A 16,388-nucleotide genomic window follows, 5' to 3' on the forward strand; every position below is an offset into this window, starting at 1 on the left:
TATGCCCTATGTCCAAGCAGGGATGGCCATTTGGAGACATTTTATGTGCTATTTTACCCATTAGCACATGCTGTGTTTTTTTAGTTTTGGGTTGTTTTGGGTGGAGGTCGTGTGGGGTTGCAGATAAAAGCTGTTAGTGTTTGTCGGTTATTCATTTCTTAAGGGATAACGGTTATGGGTTGGCCATCTCTATAGTCCAAAGTTATATTCCGAATGAATGCTTTGGTCATGCAAACAATTGAGGAATAGGAATGCAGTTGGGTATGAATCTCTCTTCTGAATAGATGCGCATGTAACTGAGGCCACTGTCAGTTAAACCACTTGCAACCTGCCTTCTGGATGTCTTCCAAAAAAATATATAAAAAATGAAAAACAACATTTCAAAAGATTTCCAAAAAGAGCGAAAATAACATATGCGCAAGCTTGTAGATACAGAATATCTGCTATTCTGAGCTGTAACCTGAAGTTCCTGGTTATTGGTTTTGTTCTTCTGGAAAGGTTTGCTTTTTGGACTTTATGATAACTGCCTTGTACGATGCACTCTATCGGAAAGAAGAGTGAAATCGCCTCATGCGCTTTTGAGCAACTTCATGCAAGTGGATGGGAGGAGAAATCCGGTCTCTATTAATATATACTCTAAGGTACATGTGTACGGCACACCAGGCGGTGCATATAGCCAATGCTAAAGGCCTATTCATACTCCAGTTGTAGGTGATAAGGTGACCACCAGTTGTTAGTAAAAACAGAGCTGTGTTTGGGTGCTTACCACCACGGTATGACGTCATGTTGTAGTTTTAGTAAAAACAGAGATGTGTTTGGGTGCTTATCTTACCACCACGGTATGACGTCATGTTGTAGTTTTAGTAAAAACAGAGATGTGTTTGGGTGCTTATCTTACCACCACGGTATGACGTCATGTTGTAGTTTTAGTAAAAACAGAGATGTGTTTGGGTGCCTACCACCACGGTGTGACGTCATGTTGTAGTTTTCAGGTGGTCACCTTATCACATGAAACTGGAGTATGAATAGGCCTTATAAGTGGGCCAACAAAGACACGTAATATAACCAACCACCCCAGCCACAATCAGTTCACTCCTCTGCCTTGAAGCAGGCAGGGGTGGGACGATATGTGTACCTCACCATACGATGTCTGTGGCGATATTAGGCCCTCGACAATGATAATATCATCATATTTGATATATTGCAAGAGATTTCATCAACGACATATCACGATATCTGTAACTGAAGGAGGAGTGAAATCGCCTCATGCGCTTTTGAGCAACTTAATGCAAGAGGATGGGAGGAGAAATCCGGTGCCGTCTCTATTAATATATATACTCTAAGCCAAAAACCTGTCATGAAAATGTGGTCTCACTTCCTTCCTGGACTACAAAGTCACACCTCCATGCAGCCTCCCCTCTCTCCACAAGGAGGGGAAGTGCACTAAAGCATTATGGGCATTGTAGGAATTCAGCAATCCAGTCAAACACACAGACTTAATTATTATTCTGGCCATAGGGTGCAAATTTCAAATTGTGCTACTGTTCTCTACTACAAATACTATTAACATTGAGTGACTGCAGTTTCTTCCAGCGGTGAAGAAACTGTAGACAATGCACACCAGCTATTGGAACAGTACAGTACAGTACATCGTATTCTTAGAAGTGTGACATCAGTGGATTAATTGTCAGGGAGTCTTTCTCGCTCTCTCCCCTTCTGTCTCTCTCTCTCTCTCTCTCTCTCTCTCTCTGTCGTTCCCTCTGTCTAAGGTGAGTGTCACGAAAAATGCTTTTTGTTTTAGTTACTCCACTGCACCCTCTACCGATATTGCCAAGAGAAAACCTCATAGACAAGATTTTCCTTCCAGCGAAAGAAATCTGGCCAAAAAGTGCATTTTATACGTGTGGTGGGGGGCTCAGAGTGTGTCCACTAAGGAAAGTAGGCTTTCTAATTACACAAGCCACCTTTGTATTGGTGAGTAGCAAGAACGTTATTTATATTTACGCCACAGACGAGAGGCTGGTCTGCATTTATGCGAGTGCTGGAGGTCGACAGCAACATAGCTCTAAATGCAACGGCATTAGAGCTATAGATCAGAGCTAGGGCAAACGTAACATAAACGTAACAGCAGGAACACTCGGAGCGCACAGGCAACAACAAGGCACATTATAATCGAGCAACCTAACCAATAACACAGTGTCTCTAATGTACCTTCAAACCCATTAACCAAAGTCCCTTCAGCTTAGTAACCCAGGTGGAAACAGTCTCACAATCAGCCAGGGGAGGGGAGACAACAGAGGGGGAAAAGTCAGGGAGAGGCAACCTGACCCAGGCATGGCACACTCAGGCCAGAGTGAGACAGTTTTGCTCTCAGTATTTACTGTATTTTATATATGACTGTACAGTACACTTTGGTTCAACGCTGTTGTTTTAAATGTGCTCTGTGAATTAAGTGGATTGGGTTGGATCGAGAGCATCCTGACGAGCTGCCTGCCGGGTATATATGGGAACAGTAGCCAATTGCCCATTTGCAGACCGCGGCCATGTTTCCATCAGAGTTTGGAAGCACTCGTTTCCAGTAAAGCAATGTCCTGCTGCCTCTTGCATTATGTGCTAATTCAAAAAAGGTGGTACACAGGACAGTTGAGTGCTATCTAACGAGCACTTCCAAACTCCAGCACTTGGAAAAAGAATCACCTGCAAAGACACAAAGTAGCTCGATGTAGTAACATGTCTACAGTGGATTTTCATGAAACAAACACTTTGAGGATAGAAAGAGAATAATTCAAGCTTTCCGTACAGCTGCAATGTTGACGTTGTTTAATACCATCAGATAGGACTTTTCTGTTTGGATGAATGGGCTGCCATTGGATGTTGCAGCTAGGTAGCACCTTGCCATTAACTTAAGGTAAGATGGCCACGGTCTGCATATGGAGAATACCTGTCAAGGTCTGGCTCTCCACAGACCTTGTCACCCCTGCTGGCCACTCCCACTTTCTTTTCCACTCTGCAGTCCCATTAACTCACCTGTCTCCAACTCCCTCGTCAGCCCACCTGTGAACACTTTGCCAATTTACCTGCTCCCTATATAACTGGACTCTTTGCAAACACTCACTGGGCCCATTTATATGCAGACATTCATTCGGAATGAATGGATTCATTCCAGTCATCAGAATAAAAATGCTCATGTAAACACCTCAATTGGAATAGAATATCCCATTCCGAATGAATTTTCATTACGGTCTGGAGGGGTGGTATATACCGTTTGAATCGGTATAGATCACCATATAAACACTTTATTCCGAATGCTACTGGACGTTTGGAATACATGTATTATTTTACACATGTCTGCCCTTAGTAGACTATAGTGCTTTATGCCCTATGTCCAAGCAGGGATGGCCATTTGGAGACATTTTATGTGCTATTTTACCCATTAGCACATGCTGTGTTTTTTTAGTTTTGGGTTGTTTTGGGTGGAGGTCGTGTGGGGTTGCAGATAAAAGCTGTTAGTGTTTGTCGGTTATTCATTTCTTAAGGGATAACGGTTATGGGTTGGCCATCTCTATAGTCCAAAGTTATATTCCGAATGAATGCTTTGGTCATGCAAACAATTGAGGAATAGGAATGCAGTTGGGTATGAATCTCTCTTCTGAATAGATGCGCATGTAACTGAGGCCACTGTCAGTTAAACCACTTGCAACCTGCCTTCTGGATGTCTTCCAAAAAAATATATAAAAAATGAAAAACAACATTTCAAAAGATTTCCAAAAAGAGCGAAAATAACATATGCGCAAGCTTGTAGATACAGAATATCTGCTATTCTGAGCTGTAACCTGAAGTTCCTGGTTATTGGTTTTGTTCTTCTGGAAAGGTTTGCTTTTTGGACTTTATGATAACTGCCTTGTACGATGCACTCTATCGGAAAGAAGAGTGAAATCGCCTCATGCGCTTTTGAGCAACTTCATGCAAGTGGATGGGAGGAGAAATCCGGTCTCTATTAATATATACTCTAAGGTACATGTGTACGGCACACCAGGCGGTGCATATAGCCAATGCTAAAGGCCTATTCATACTCCAGTTGTAGGTGATAAGGTGACCACCAGTTGTTAGTAAAAACAGAGCTGTGTTTGGGTGCTTACCACCACGGTATGACGTCATGTTGTAGTTTTAGTAAAAACAGAGATGTGTTTGGGTGCTTATCTTACCACCACGGTATGACGTCATGTTGTAGTTTTAGTAAAAACAGAGATGTGTTTGGGTGCTTATCTTACCACCACGGTATGACGTCATGTTGTAGTTTTAGTAAAAACAGAGATGTGTTTGGGTGCCTACCACCACGGTGTGACGTCATGTTGTAGTTTTCAGGTGGTCACCTTATCACATGAAACTGGAGTATGAATAGGCCTTATAAGTGGGCCAACAAAGACACGTAATATAACCAACCACCCCAGCCACAATCAGTTCACTCCTCTGCCTTGAAGCAGGCAGGGGTGGGACGATATGTGTACCTCACCATACGATGTCTGTGGCGATATTAGGCCCTCGACAATGATAATATCATCATATTTGATATATTGCAAGAGATTTCATCAACGACATATCACGATATCTGTAACTGAAAATGAAAAAGATAACCATAAAATGCAAAAATCGGAATTATGTATTTATTCCAAAATCTTACAAGATTTGTTGTGTCACAAACTGGCCAATTAAGTACATGAATCTTGCCTCCTCCAAACAGTAAAACACTGACTGCAACTTTGCAACTTGTCCACAACTTGTCTGTCCACAACAATGGGTACACCATATTGGGAGGACGATACGATATATTGCGGGAGGAAGTATCGCGCTATCGATATAATGGCACACCTGTATTAGGCAATACCACAGTTTCAAATGCCAAACAAGCTGACTAAGCAAGCCATCAGGCTCTGAGCCCTGGCTGCCACACGACTGTACATTCTCACCCATATTTATGTATGTGTGTGACATAATGCACACTGTACTTACTTGCTGCACTTTTTTTTTTTTATAACTTTGTTTATTGGTTTTTTCACAGAAGCATTGTTGAGATAGAGTTTGAAAAGGAAATAATTGACATTAACAGCTTCTCTTAAATAAACCCCATAAGTATGACATAAAAGATTGAATTTGAATTTTCACCCCAAAGAAAAAGGACAACAGAAAACAAGACAGACAAACCTTAAATACATTGATCAGTAAAAGTTGAAAAATAAAAGGCAGACAAAAACAGACAAAACAGTACACAACATCCTATATAAAAAATAAAAATAAACATAGGTACATGATACATCCATAATCCGATACAGTACAATCCATACAACCCAATCACAGTATATTAAGCTACTTTTAAAACAAAAGTCCAGCAGACCTCACTCATCCCCAAGCAGAGATGGATTCAAATCCTGAATGAATTGAAAGAATGGACCCCATATCCTCCCAAACCTATCGGAAGAACCATTCAAGGAGTGTCTAATCTTCTCCAGTTTTACACAGTACAAGGTGTCCCTAACCCAATGAGTGTGAGAAGGGGAAGTGGGCGATTTCCAGTTGGTCAGAATTAGTCTCCTCGCTAACAAAGTGACAAAGGCCAAAACATCCCTCTCTGGTTTGGAGAGCGACGGTATTGAGGGAAAAACACCAAACAGGGCCCCCAAAGGTGTGGGCTCCACTCTTTGCCCGACTATCTTTGATAAGGAATTGAAGATATCGGTCCAATACTTGTGCAGAGAAGGGCAGAGCCAGAACGTATGAATGAGGTCTGCGGGAGCCTGCCGACATCTATCACACTCAGGAGACACATCGTTATATATTCTAGACAACCTGGCCTTGGTGTAGTAGACACGGTGTAGTAATTTACATTGAATAAGAGCATGCCTCGCACAAATAGAGGACCCATGTACCCGATGTAGAATTGTATCCCAAACCTCCTCAGTTATCTCCTCTCCAATATCCACCTCCCAACGAGCCTTTAATGAGTCCAAAGACTCTGGGCGCAAACAACAAATCTCATCATAAATACATGAGATCGCACCCTTTAAGGTTGGCAACGGAGTCAGAAGGGTGTCTAACTTGCTGCACTTTTGACCATAATCTGTTCTCTCCACTATTTTCACCCACTGCTATACTGACCTGTCACACACTTTATGCATGTGACTGACTGTAGCTACATCCTTGGGAATGTTATGTATATTTGACTCTTTTTTTGATATTTTATATGCTTCACAAGAGACTGCGGAACACGCTCTGTCACACTTAATGTGCACGCACGCGCGCACGCATGCACACGCACGCACACTCACACACACACATTCAGTGGAAGGAGCCCATTTACTGAAGGCTAGAAAAAGGTACACTGTCGCTAAGCCATACACTTTTGTTCCTGTTTTTGCCTTCCAGCGCTACAAGCTGAGATGACAGAATTGCATTATGGGGGACAAGACCACTCCATGGTTGAAACCATGTAAGTCCCGGCCTGCAGGTCTGATTCCTTAATGGAATGAACATGCATGCACACACCAAGGCACGCACACACACACACACACACACACACATGCAACACACACGCAATTCTATATCTAAACGGATTCCCAAAGGCATCATTCAATGCTCCTTAAATCTGACTGTGATGTCAACAGGCTCAACACTGAAGCACCAATGTGAGAGTGAATACACTTTAACACACATTAACCCATGATGAGATAGACAAAATGAACCTCTTGAAATGTATTTCTTGGTTTGTGCGACCTTTCTACCTTTTTATGATGTTGATTTAAGCTGGTAACGCACCATAAGTCAGAGCACACAATATGTTTGTTAACACCATATTATCAAATGCTTTACATAGTGTTACTCTGTTCAATACGTAGCCTAGCGATGATAATTATGGTCAGTGAGTGGTCTCATTCACCCTAAATGGACATTCTATTATTTAATTTCTTTATCCATCCACAGTTTAGCATAGAGCAGTGTGTGTACAGTATGTGTACACCTCTGTATGTGCAAGTACACATGTCCATGTATAGGCCTATGTACTGTATTAGGCATGTACGTTGCACCATATTGATATTTTGGCCGATATCCGTGCATTAATATGGTCCGATCCTGACGATACCCTAACTGTGATTCGTGCAGATGCAGACTTAGAAAAAGAAAATAATTATGTCCTTTACGCCTACTGATGCACATACTCCTGTATTCGTTCAAAACAATTTAAACCCCAAATCTTTCCAACTTGTTGACTCTTTTGAAAGCTGTTCCACATTCAAACATAGATATTATAAAATACAATATTGACAATCTAGTTAGTATATACGTGACCATGTGCACACAAATGCATGTATTGACTTGTTTTCTATATAACTTTCACCTTCCTTCTCAATTAATCCCTATATACAAAATAAATAAACTGAAATTCCCTATATTCGAAGGAATAGCAGATATTCTGTAGCTGATCTACAAGCTTGCGCATATGTTATTTTTGCTCTTTTTGGAAATCTTTTGAAATGTTGTTTTAAAATTTTTATATATATTTTTGGAAGACATCCAGAAGGCAGGTTGCAAGTGATTTAACTTCAGGCCCCGTTCTCATTGTTGTCCTGATTCCTTGGCTCTGTCTGCCAAACACAGCAAAGGCTACTTAGCTATTTTCATTATTGGACGCTGCCGGTCATGCTTAACCCATTTAGGAGGACTGTGGCCGATTCTAAAAAAATAAATTATGTCTTCTAAATAAATCCTAAAAGTTTTCTGAAAAACCTATGTTTCTATATCGGTGGTTCTGAAACTATTTCATGTCAATTAAGGAGCCCCAGAATCATATGTATTTGGCCCCCGGACCCCCATCTCAAAATATGTTGTTCCAGGGACCCCACCTCCCCAGAAGCAAAGATTCAAGTTAAAAATGTTCGCTCTGAAAGAATATATATTCAAAGATTTGCGACAAATTTTCAATTTTTTTTATAAATAGCAGATCTGCTATTTTTCAATAGCTAATGTATAACATAATGCTTAAAACACCAAAAGGGGTTCCTGCCATGAATGGGTTCAACTTGAATGGGTTACAGTAGTGTGCACACTCACACGAACAGAACACATTCACAAAGACGTCGTCTGGAGCTAAAATGGCCTAAAGCTCTGTACCTTCTCGAGAGGAGAGGGGAGGGGAGGGGAGAGGAGAGGAGAGGAGAGGAGAGGAGAGGAGAGGAGAGGAGAGGAGAGGAGAGGAGAGGAGAGGAGAGGAGAGGAGAGGAGAGGAGAGGAGAGGAGAGGAGAGGAGAGGAGAGGAGAGGAGGTTAATCACAGTGTGGTGGAATCAATCCAAATTGGACTGGTCTCAAGATGCCATTAATTTGGCTTAATACCTTAGAATTAATGACTCTGGCTCTTTTTGTCAACGGTTCACCGCAGTTTATCTTTGTGCAATACATGTAAATCTCTCTCTTTTTTTTACTCTGCTGTGCTGTGGGCTAGCCAAGGTCTAATCTAGTGAACAGGACAGAATGAATGGTTGAAGTGCTATGATGGTATCAGTGCAATAGACTAGCAGAGCCTAGGCTTAGGCCATTAGTTATCAAACCTTTTTCATTAAGCCAGCGGACCCCCATTTGTAAGGCTCTAGCAGTCATTTTCAACCGATTCCATTTCAAGAACCTCCAGCTTGACATGCATTACAGGCTACATACACCCATTTTAACGGCATTTCTATCTCTGGGACCCCTGGGGGTCTCCAGACCCCCACTTTGAGAACCACTGCCCTAGGCCGCGTCTCTGCCACCTGACAGCACTAACTGCATCACTGGCCAGAACCCTTTCTTAGTGCATTTTAGCGATGTGCGCCTGCAGTGCGTTGCTCTGCGACAGGACCATATCAAATGTAAATCCAAGGAGACAGTGATTAGATTGATTACAGATTAGATGAGCTTTTAGCTACTGTGCAAACACAGCAATTGTCGAAATCTAACAAGAAAATCTCTTAAAATGAATGTACTTCCAAAATTCCTATCTTTTCCAGTCAATTCCATTGGCTCCACCACTACATTTTTTCAATAGAATAAAAAAGCTTTTTACAAAATGTATTTGGAATAATAGAAAGCCCAGGCTTAGACTCTCTCTTGTATATTTGCCATATGATAGAGGGGGTTTACAGTTCCCAAATTTGCAGTGGTACTATTGGGCGGCTCAACTACGCGCTTCAATGTTTTGGTTCACTGGAAATGTTAAGCCATCCTGGGTCCAAATTGAACAACTATCCGCAAGAGATCTATCTCTGGATTCCTTGCTATACTCAGCTCCAGTTAAAAACCTAAGGAAAAGTGTGTCTAACCCTTTTGTCATCAATACTATAAATATATGGTTTGAAATCCATAAATTCATGGGAAACACCCCAGAGCTGTCCTGCTTTGCACCGATTTGGGGAAATGAACATTTTATTCCAGCTAGAAGGGATCTGGGATTTAAATTATGGTTCAATAAAGGCTTAAAGAAAGTGGTGGATCTATACGAGAATGGCAATCTAATGTCTTTTGAGGGGCTGAGGAGGAGATATGAGGTACCGCAAAACCACTTCTTTAAATACTTGCAAATCAGAAACTTTATTATTACATGTGTCAAAAATACAAAACTACCTCCTTTAACCGTGCTTGAGAGGTTTTCCAAACAGGATTGTATAGGAAAGGGGTTGGTCTCACAAATGTATGGTATACTAGAAGGGTTTCATAAAGATGACTCTGAGAAAATAAGACAAAAATGGACACAGGACCTTCAAGTGGAAATCTCTGAAATTGATTGGGGTTTAATATGTTCCAAGGCACAAACACATATTAATACTAGATTAAGACTAATTCAGTATAATTGGATAATGAGAATTTACATAACCCCGGAGAAAGTAAATAAATTTGATCCAAACATTCCTGATTTATGTTATAAATGTGGGGAACATAAAGGTACACTGTTCCACTGTTTATGGGAATGTGAGGAGATTAAAACATTCTGGAGGTCTGTGGTCCATTATGTCTCTCAGATTACGTCAGTTCCTCTTTGTCCTAAATTATGTATACTCAGTATTTATCCATTCAATTGTACACTAAATAGTAATGAAAAAATAATGACCGACCTTTGCCTGTTACAGGCCAGACGCTCAATTGCGCTATGTTGGAAGAATGTCAATGCCCCTACGATCGGCTTTTGGCTGAGGAACTTAACAACAAGTTTGGCACATGAGAAACTAACATATGTAATTAGGAAGAAACCTGCGGTATTCTATAAGATATGGGAGAAGTTCTTGGACTTCATTAAGCGAGGCTTTGGATGTATAGTGGTTAACTGAGTAGTCAGCTGTGGGGTGGGGGTAGGGAACTGTGACGGACATTGGGCATTTGTTTGTTTAACTGTATGTAATGTGTTTTATTTTCCATTATGTCATTATTTATTTATTTTTGTTCTGTATTTATTATTGTCAAAACATTTTGTGATGCGATTTTGTTTATATGTGTGCTGCCATGGGGATGTGGGGGGAAAAATATATATGTCAATTGTTTTGAAAATACTTATTTGTACTGTAAAGAAAATGAATAAACATATGTTAAAAAAAAAAAAAAAAAAAAGATCTCGAGGTTTACAGTCAGTGCACTCAAGATCCACTCTCCGATACGGCTCCATCTCTGTCTCCTGTGTTATTGGACCATATTCGCAGGCTGGCCATTTCAGTCTTATCTCACATGCTCGGGGCGATCGTATACGCAATGGCTTATCCACTTGTTTCCTACTCTCAGAAAATGTATGACTGATCTATATCTACGAATATCTGGTTTCAAAAAGATAAACTGTACTCTACCCTCTGGGCATGCAAAACACGTTTAAACGCTATCTATTGTGATCCATAAACCAAAAAAAGTGATATCGAGTACTAGGCGAACTAGGCATAGGAGTCGCCTCACGAAATCCATTCTGGATAGCAGAATTCCTCAAAACAACAAGACAATGTCATACCATGTATTTGTCGTAGTTTCATTACTAAAGAAATATCCATGCCTCGACATTTAGTTTTTAATAAATGTACCTTCATTTCTTATGAAATGAATAATGTTGATCATATATAAATGGTAAATGGTGCATTTATATAGCGCCTTTATCCAAGGCACTTTACAGAGATTGTGCATTACATTCACCCACACATTCACACACCGATTGCGGAGGAAACCATGCAAGGCACCAACCTGCACATCGGGAGCAATTAGGGGTTCAGTGTCTTGCTCAAGGACTCTTCGACACTAACTCTGGGGGAGCCCGGGTTCAAACTGGTAACCTTGTGGTTTCCATCCGGTCACTCTACCCCTGAGCAACCGCCGCCCCCATATACTTACATCTCTACAGTACACTATAATTGATAATGATCATAAATAGGCACCGTAAAAAAGGACAGACCTGAAACAGAAACTTCTTCATGTCTGGGTGCTTTATATCACATCTTTCCACTGGAAACAGGAACTAAACAATTATTACGTAAGCTACATTCTCATTTCACAAGTGACTCGTAACACATGCATGTAGTTGTACTGTACAGTAACTGTACTGTACACACACACACACACACACACACACACACACACACACACACACACACACACACACACACACACACAACCCACACAGAATTTGGCTCGTGCTGGAACTCGACGGTGTGCATGTCTGGCGCCTCAAGGTTAAAACACACAACGATGTGAACAACACAGTCACATTCAACTCAACACCCTGCATTATTCCACTACAGTTCCATGTGCCGCTCTCTTTGCCTCTGTCTGTGTGCCTGCCTGTCTCTCTCTCTCTCTCTCTCTCTCTCTCTCTCTGTGTCTCTCTCTCTCTCTCTGTCTCTCTCTCTCTGTCTCTCTGTCTCTCTGTCTCTCTGTCTCTCTCTCTCTCTCTCTCTCTCTCTCTCTCTCTCTCTCTCTCTCTCTCTCTCTCTCTCTCTCTCTCTCTCTCTGTCGCTTTGTGCTAGACAGGTAGAGTGTCTCCTCATTGCCATGTGTGATATTTATAGAGCCCTCTATTGTATTAACTCAGTCCCTCAGCTCTCTCATGTCTCCTGCTCTCCTCTTTCCTTTTCCTTTTGATCTTTCTCTCTCACTCCTCTTTTTGTGTGACACTCTCTCTCTCTCTCTCTCTCTCTCTCTCTCTCCCCCTCACGGTTATCTCAAAGACACAGAGAGTTCATTCCTTAATCAGCAGAGTGCCACAATCACATTTCCTGCCTAATGTTTGGGTCCTCCTGACTACATTTATTATTTGCATAATCCAGATCCTGTGCAGCAATTTGGCCTAAGGTGTGTCACATGATGCGGTCCCACATCACAGGTTGATGATTTGGTAATGTGCTTGGTGCTATATATACGAGGCCTGTGATAGGTTGATGCGTTGGTGATGTGTTGGGGGGGTGGTGGCGGTGGATCAGGGGTAGAGTGGCCGGATGGCAACCGCAAGGCTGCCAGCTCGAACCCGGGCTCCCCCAGAGTCAGTGTCGAAGTGTCCTTGAACAAGACACTGAACCCCTAATTGCTCCTGATGTGCCTTGCATGGTTTCTTCCGCCATCGGTGTGTGAATGTGTGTGTGAATGGGTGAATGTAATGCACAATCTATGTAAAGCGCCTTGGATAAAGGCGCTATATAAATGCACCATTTACCATTTTGTCGTGTGATGACGGGAAAGACTGAGAGGCATGCAGAGACTGCTGTGAGAGCTAGGACATCATCAAATAATTACTTTAATATTAACCCATTGAGATCTGAGTCAGATTATACTATATACAAATGGCGTCCAAATCAGTGGTTCTGACACTTTCAAGACCTTTCAAATATGTTCAGAAATTGCAAGCTCGCCGAAGTGACGCGCTGTGCGCTTGTACATCTGCTGTTTTTGAATAGCCATGAAGGATAAAAGGACACAGATGCTTTCCCAGTTTGAAAGGGTTTTATATGAAGAAATATTAATAAAGACGCTTCATTTTACGAAACATCTCACAGTCCTCTCTCTCGTTCTGTCTCTCACCTCTGACATCACATGCACAACAAAGACACAAACATGTGTTTCGTGAAGGGCAACGCTCATTACAGCTGATATCAAAGGAAACCCTATTGTTATCGCTAGAGACTGTGTGTTTAATAGCTGTTGTTTTTCATGGAAGTCCAACGCGGTACATTGTGCAGAAGGCAGAACAGAGCCAACACCGTTTCCTGTTTTGCATGTGTGTGTGTGTGTGTGTGTGTGTGTGTGTGTGTATATGTGTGTGTGTGCGTAGTGCATGTGTCTTTACTGTTAGTTGTGTGTAGACCCATTAAATGTGTGGTTACAGGGCAGGCATGAGGATATCCTGTGTGTCTCAGAGTAAACGCCCAGCTGGAAGACCTGAAACCTGAGTGCTATAAAGCTGATGACCATGACTCTTTATAGCGAATGAAGAGTTGTGATTTTAAGCAGCCTTGTATGGTCACAGAGCAGTGGCCCTTTTTCTGGGCCCACTTGAACATCTCAAAAGCCCACTACCCATCTGACACCAGCTTTACTTTAACTCCAGAGTTCAATGATTCACACTCTATGCGTACTGTACACTTTACAGGCTAGATTCTATACGTGATATATTCTGTAATTATATACCTTTTTGCATGATGAAATACCATTTATGTGAATACTTAGTTTATGTATAGACGTGAAGCATATAGAGGCAGTAAATTGCTGTGTACAACTGCATAACACCTCCAAGTTCACTTCTGTTCCACTGATCTAAATCTAAACTGTGATTTATGTGGAGATGATATGCACCATATATGGCCATCTACATGTATGAAGATCACGACAGACACTGACCTCATCAAACCCCAGATAGCCATAAAGACTGGATCACCACCTAGATCTGCATATATGGAGCCAGGCAGCAACTCCCCTCATCAAACCCTGTACACTCAAGCACTCAAGACACTGCCCCCCCGCTGCCACCCTTAGATCTCCATATATGGAGCTGACCTGTTCTGACATTCCATAATTGATCTGACCTCATCAAATCCTGTACACTCAAGACACGCTCCACATATGGCCAGTACAGAATTCATTCCATATGTTGATCTGACCCCACCCCCATGCCAAAGCGCCCAGCGCTCGCCCAGCAGTCTGCTGTCACCCAGGTGGATGTGTGCGCGCGTCACTTCTCGCCCCCAGGGAATTTTACTGGTTTATATGTGGGGGGAAAGAATACTGTCTGTATATACACACACACACAAAATATATATTTTCTTACAGGTAGGCTACTAAATTCAACAATGAAATATAAAAGTCGGTCAATGAAAAAGTTGTCTTTCTGGAGGTAATGCATGTGGATATCCGTTCATTAATATTTCATGACCATAACAGGTGGCTTGAAAGAGATCAGAGGCTGTGCAGAATGTGCACTGACAGCCATGCAGGTCTGGTCAGCCTGGCGGAGCTTACATGCTGAGCGAGTATACTGGTCTTACATAAACACGTCAGGCTAATTGCGGATGACCGTACTGTACTGTACTGTACTAGTGTAGCCTATACTGTATACACCTATAGCTGAAGGCCAGTGCCAATGTGACTGCAACGCCAAGACTAACCGGTGGTGTCACACACACACACACACACACACACACACACACACACACACACACACACACACACACACACACACCACCACCACCATGTGTGTGTGTGCACTGTGCATGCACGCATGTTTTTGTACACCCACACATGCATGCAGAACTATTATAGTGTAGCTTCTACACTGTAGAATGACAACCTGCCATTCTGACAGATATTTCCCATGACACTCTTCTTTTCTTAACCTACAGTATATGCTAGTTTTGACACTGTTGTTTTTACATTGACTGTGTGTTTGCTTGGTCTAGTTGCAGGTATAGGCTACTCAGTCATCAGTAAAGTATACATGGATAAGTGCTGCAGATCCCTCGTCGAGCATTGTGCACTAGTTCGCACACATTTTATTTTATATTTTGACGCTATATTTGAGGCCTTGGCTATATCTCCTCGATGCTATATGCAGACTCTCTGCAATCATATCATAACCGCACACATTGACAAGAAGGATCATGTGTAATGTGTATACGTGTGTGTGTGTGTGTGTGTGTGTGTGTGTGTGTGTGTGTGCGTGCGTGCGTGCGTGCGTGCGTGCGTGCGTGCGTGTGTGTGTGTGTGTGTGTGTGTGTGTGTGTGTGTGTGTGTGTGTGTGTGTGTGTGTGTGTGTGTGTGTGTGTGTGTGTGTGTGTGTGTGTGACAGTGTGTCTCACGGTGTGAACTTGTGTGTGTGTGTGTGTGTGTGCAGACTGTGTGACAACAAGCGACATAACGGCGCAAGACCCGTGACGCTGCTTTGGAACACAACAAGAAAACGAGACGCGCGTGATCATTCGCCGTATAGGGCGCCCATGAACAACACCTCACCAATCAGGGCCAAGTATTATAGGAATGAATGAGACATGGTGAAGGATCACAACTAAGGCTCGTTGTTGAGGTGATAATAATAATAATAACAACATGGAATGAAATATTATATTATATAGTGACTTACATCTCTGAATTTATCCCATCTCCCCGCCAGCCACTTATCGTCCAAGAAATTGCCGTTGCTGTCGGTGCGAGCGGAGACCCGTCCGAAGGCGACGGCGGCACCACACACACATAGCAGGGCGACGCTCAGCATCTGCACGCACGCACACACACACACACACACACACACACACACACACACACACACACACACACACACACACGAACGAAAACAGCACCGGGGACAGCGAATCATCACAACGGGGATCGTATAGTAAAGATATAGCAGGCTATACTGCAGATCAGCGACGGGGAAAGCAACAACACGTATACACTATAGCCTACATTCACCATTTAAAGCGATTCGTCTTGAATGGATAATATTAATAAGAGGATCCATGTGACGTTCCCTTTCCTTACCTTAATGTCTCTGTGCTGCTGTCGCATGAAAAGCTTGTTCCGACTGTATGTGTGTGTTGCTCACTGCTGCTCGCTACCGTGTTCTGTCACTGATAATAGCTCTCTCTCTCTCTCTCTCTCTCTCTCTCTCTCTCTCTCTCTCTCTCTCTCTCTCTCTCTCTCTCTCTCTCTCTCCTCCCCTCCGCACCGGCTTCTCTTCTCTCTCTCTGAGCGGCGAGCGCAGGCAGTAAGGCGTGAACGCGCACGGCACGGCACGCACGCTTCTCCTTTCTATCCCCCCCCCCCCACCCCCCCCCTATAGCTTTCGATCACTCCTCCAGTCTCTCTCTACAGTGCGGACAAAACGCTCGTGATGATTGCAGGCTGTGTGTGTGT

The 16,388-nt window shown here is 42.6% G+C and overlaps 1 protein-coding gene across 1 annotated transcript in view; it reads right to left on the reverse strand.

Annotated features, from left to right (window-relative positions):
• spock3 (SPARC (osteonectin), cwcv and kazal like domains proteoglycan 3) overlaps window positions 1-16,168 on the reverse strand; it is a 33,877-nt gene extending 17,709 nt beyond the window's left edge. The window contains exons 1-2 of the mRNA XM_083765901.1: window positions 16,014-16,168; window positions 15,616-15,747 (exon numbers count right to left, since the gene is read on the reverse strand). Of these exons, the coding sequence (XP_083622027.1) occupies window positions 15,616-15,747; window positions 16,014-16,040 (159 nt within the window). The 5' untranslated portion in view covers window positions 16,041-16,168. The remainder of the gene's footprint in view (window positions 1-15,615; window positions 15,748-16,013) is intronic.
• Between the last annotated feature and the right edge of the window lie 220 nt (window positions 16,169-16,388).

The sequence above is a fragment of the Protomyctophum parallelum genome, assembly GCF_964188405.1.
Source record: "Protomyctophum parallelum genome assembly, chromosome: 5".
Taxonomy (NCBI): domain Eukaryota; kingdom Metazoa; phylum Chordata; class Actinopteri; order Myctophiformes; family Myctophidae; genus Protomyctophum; species Protomyctophum parallelum.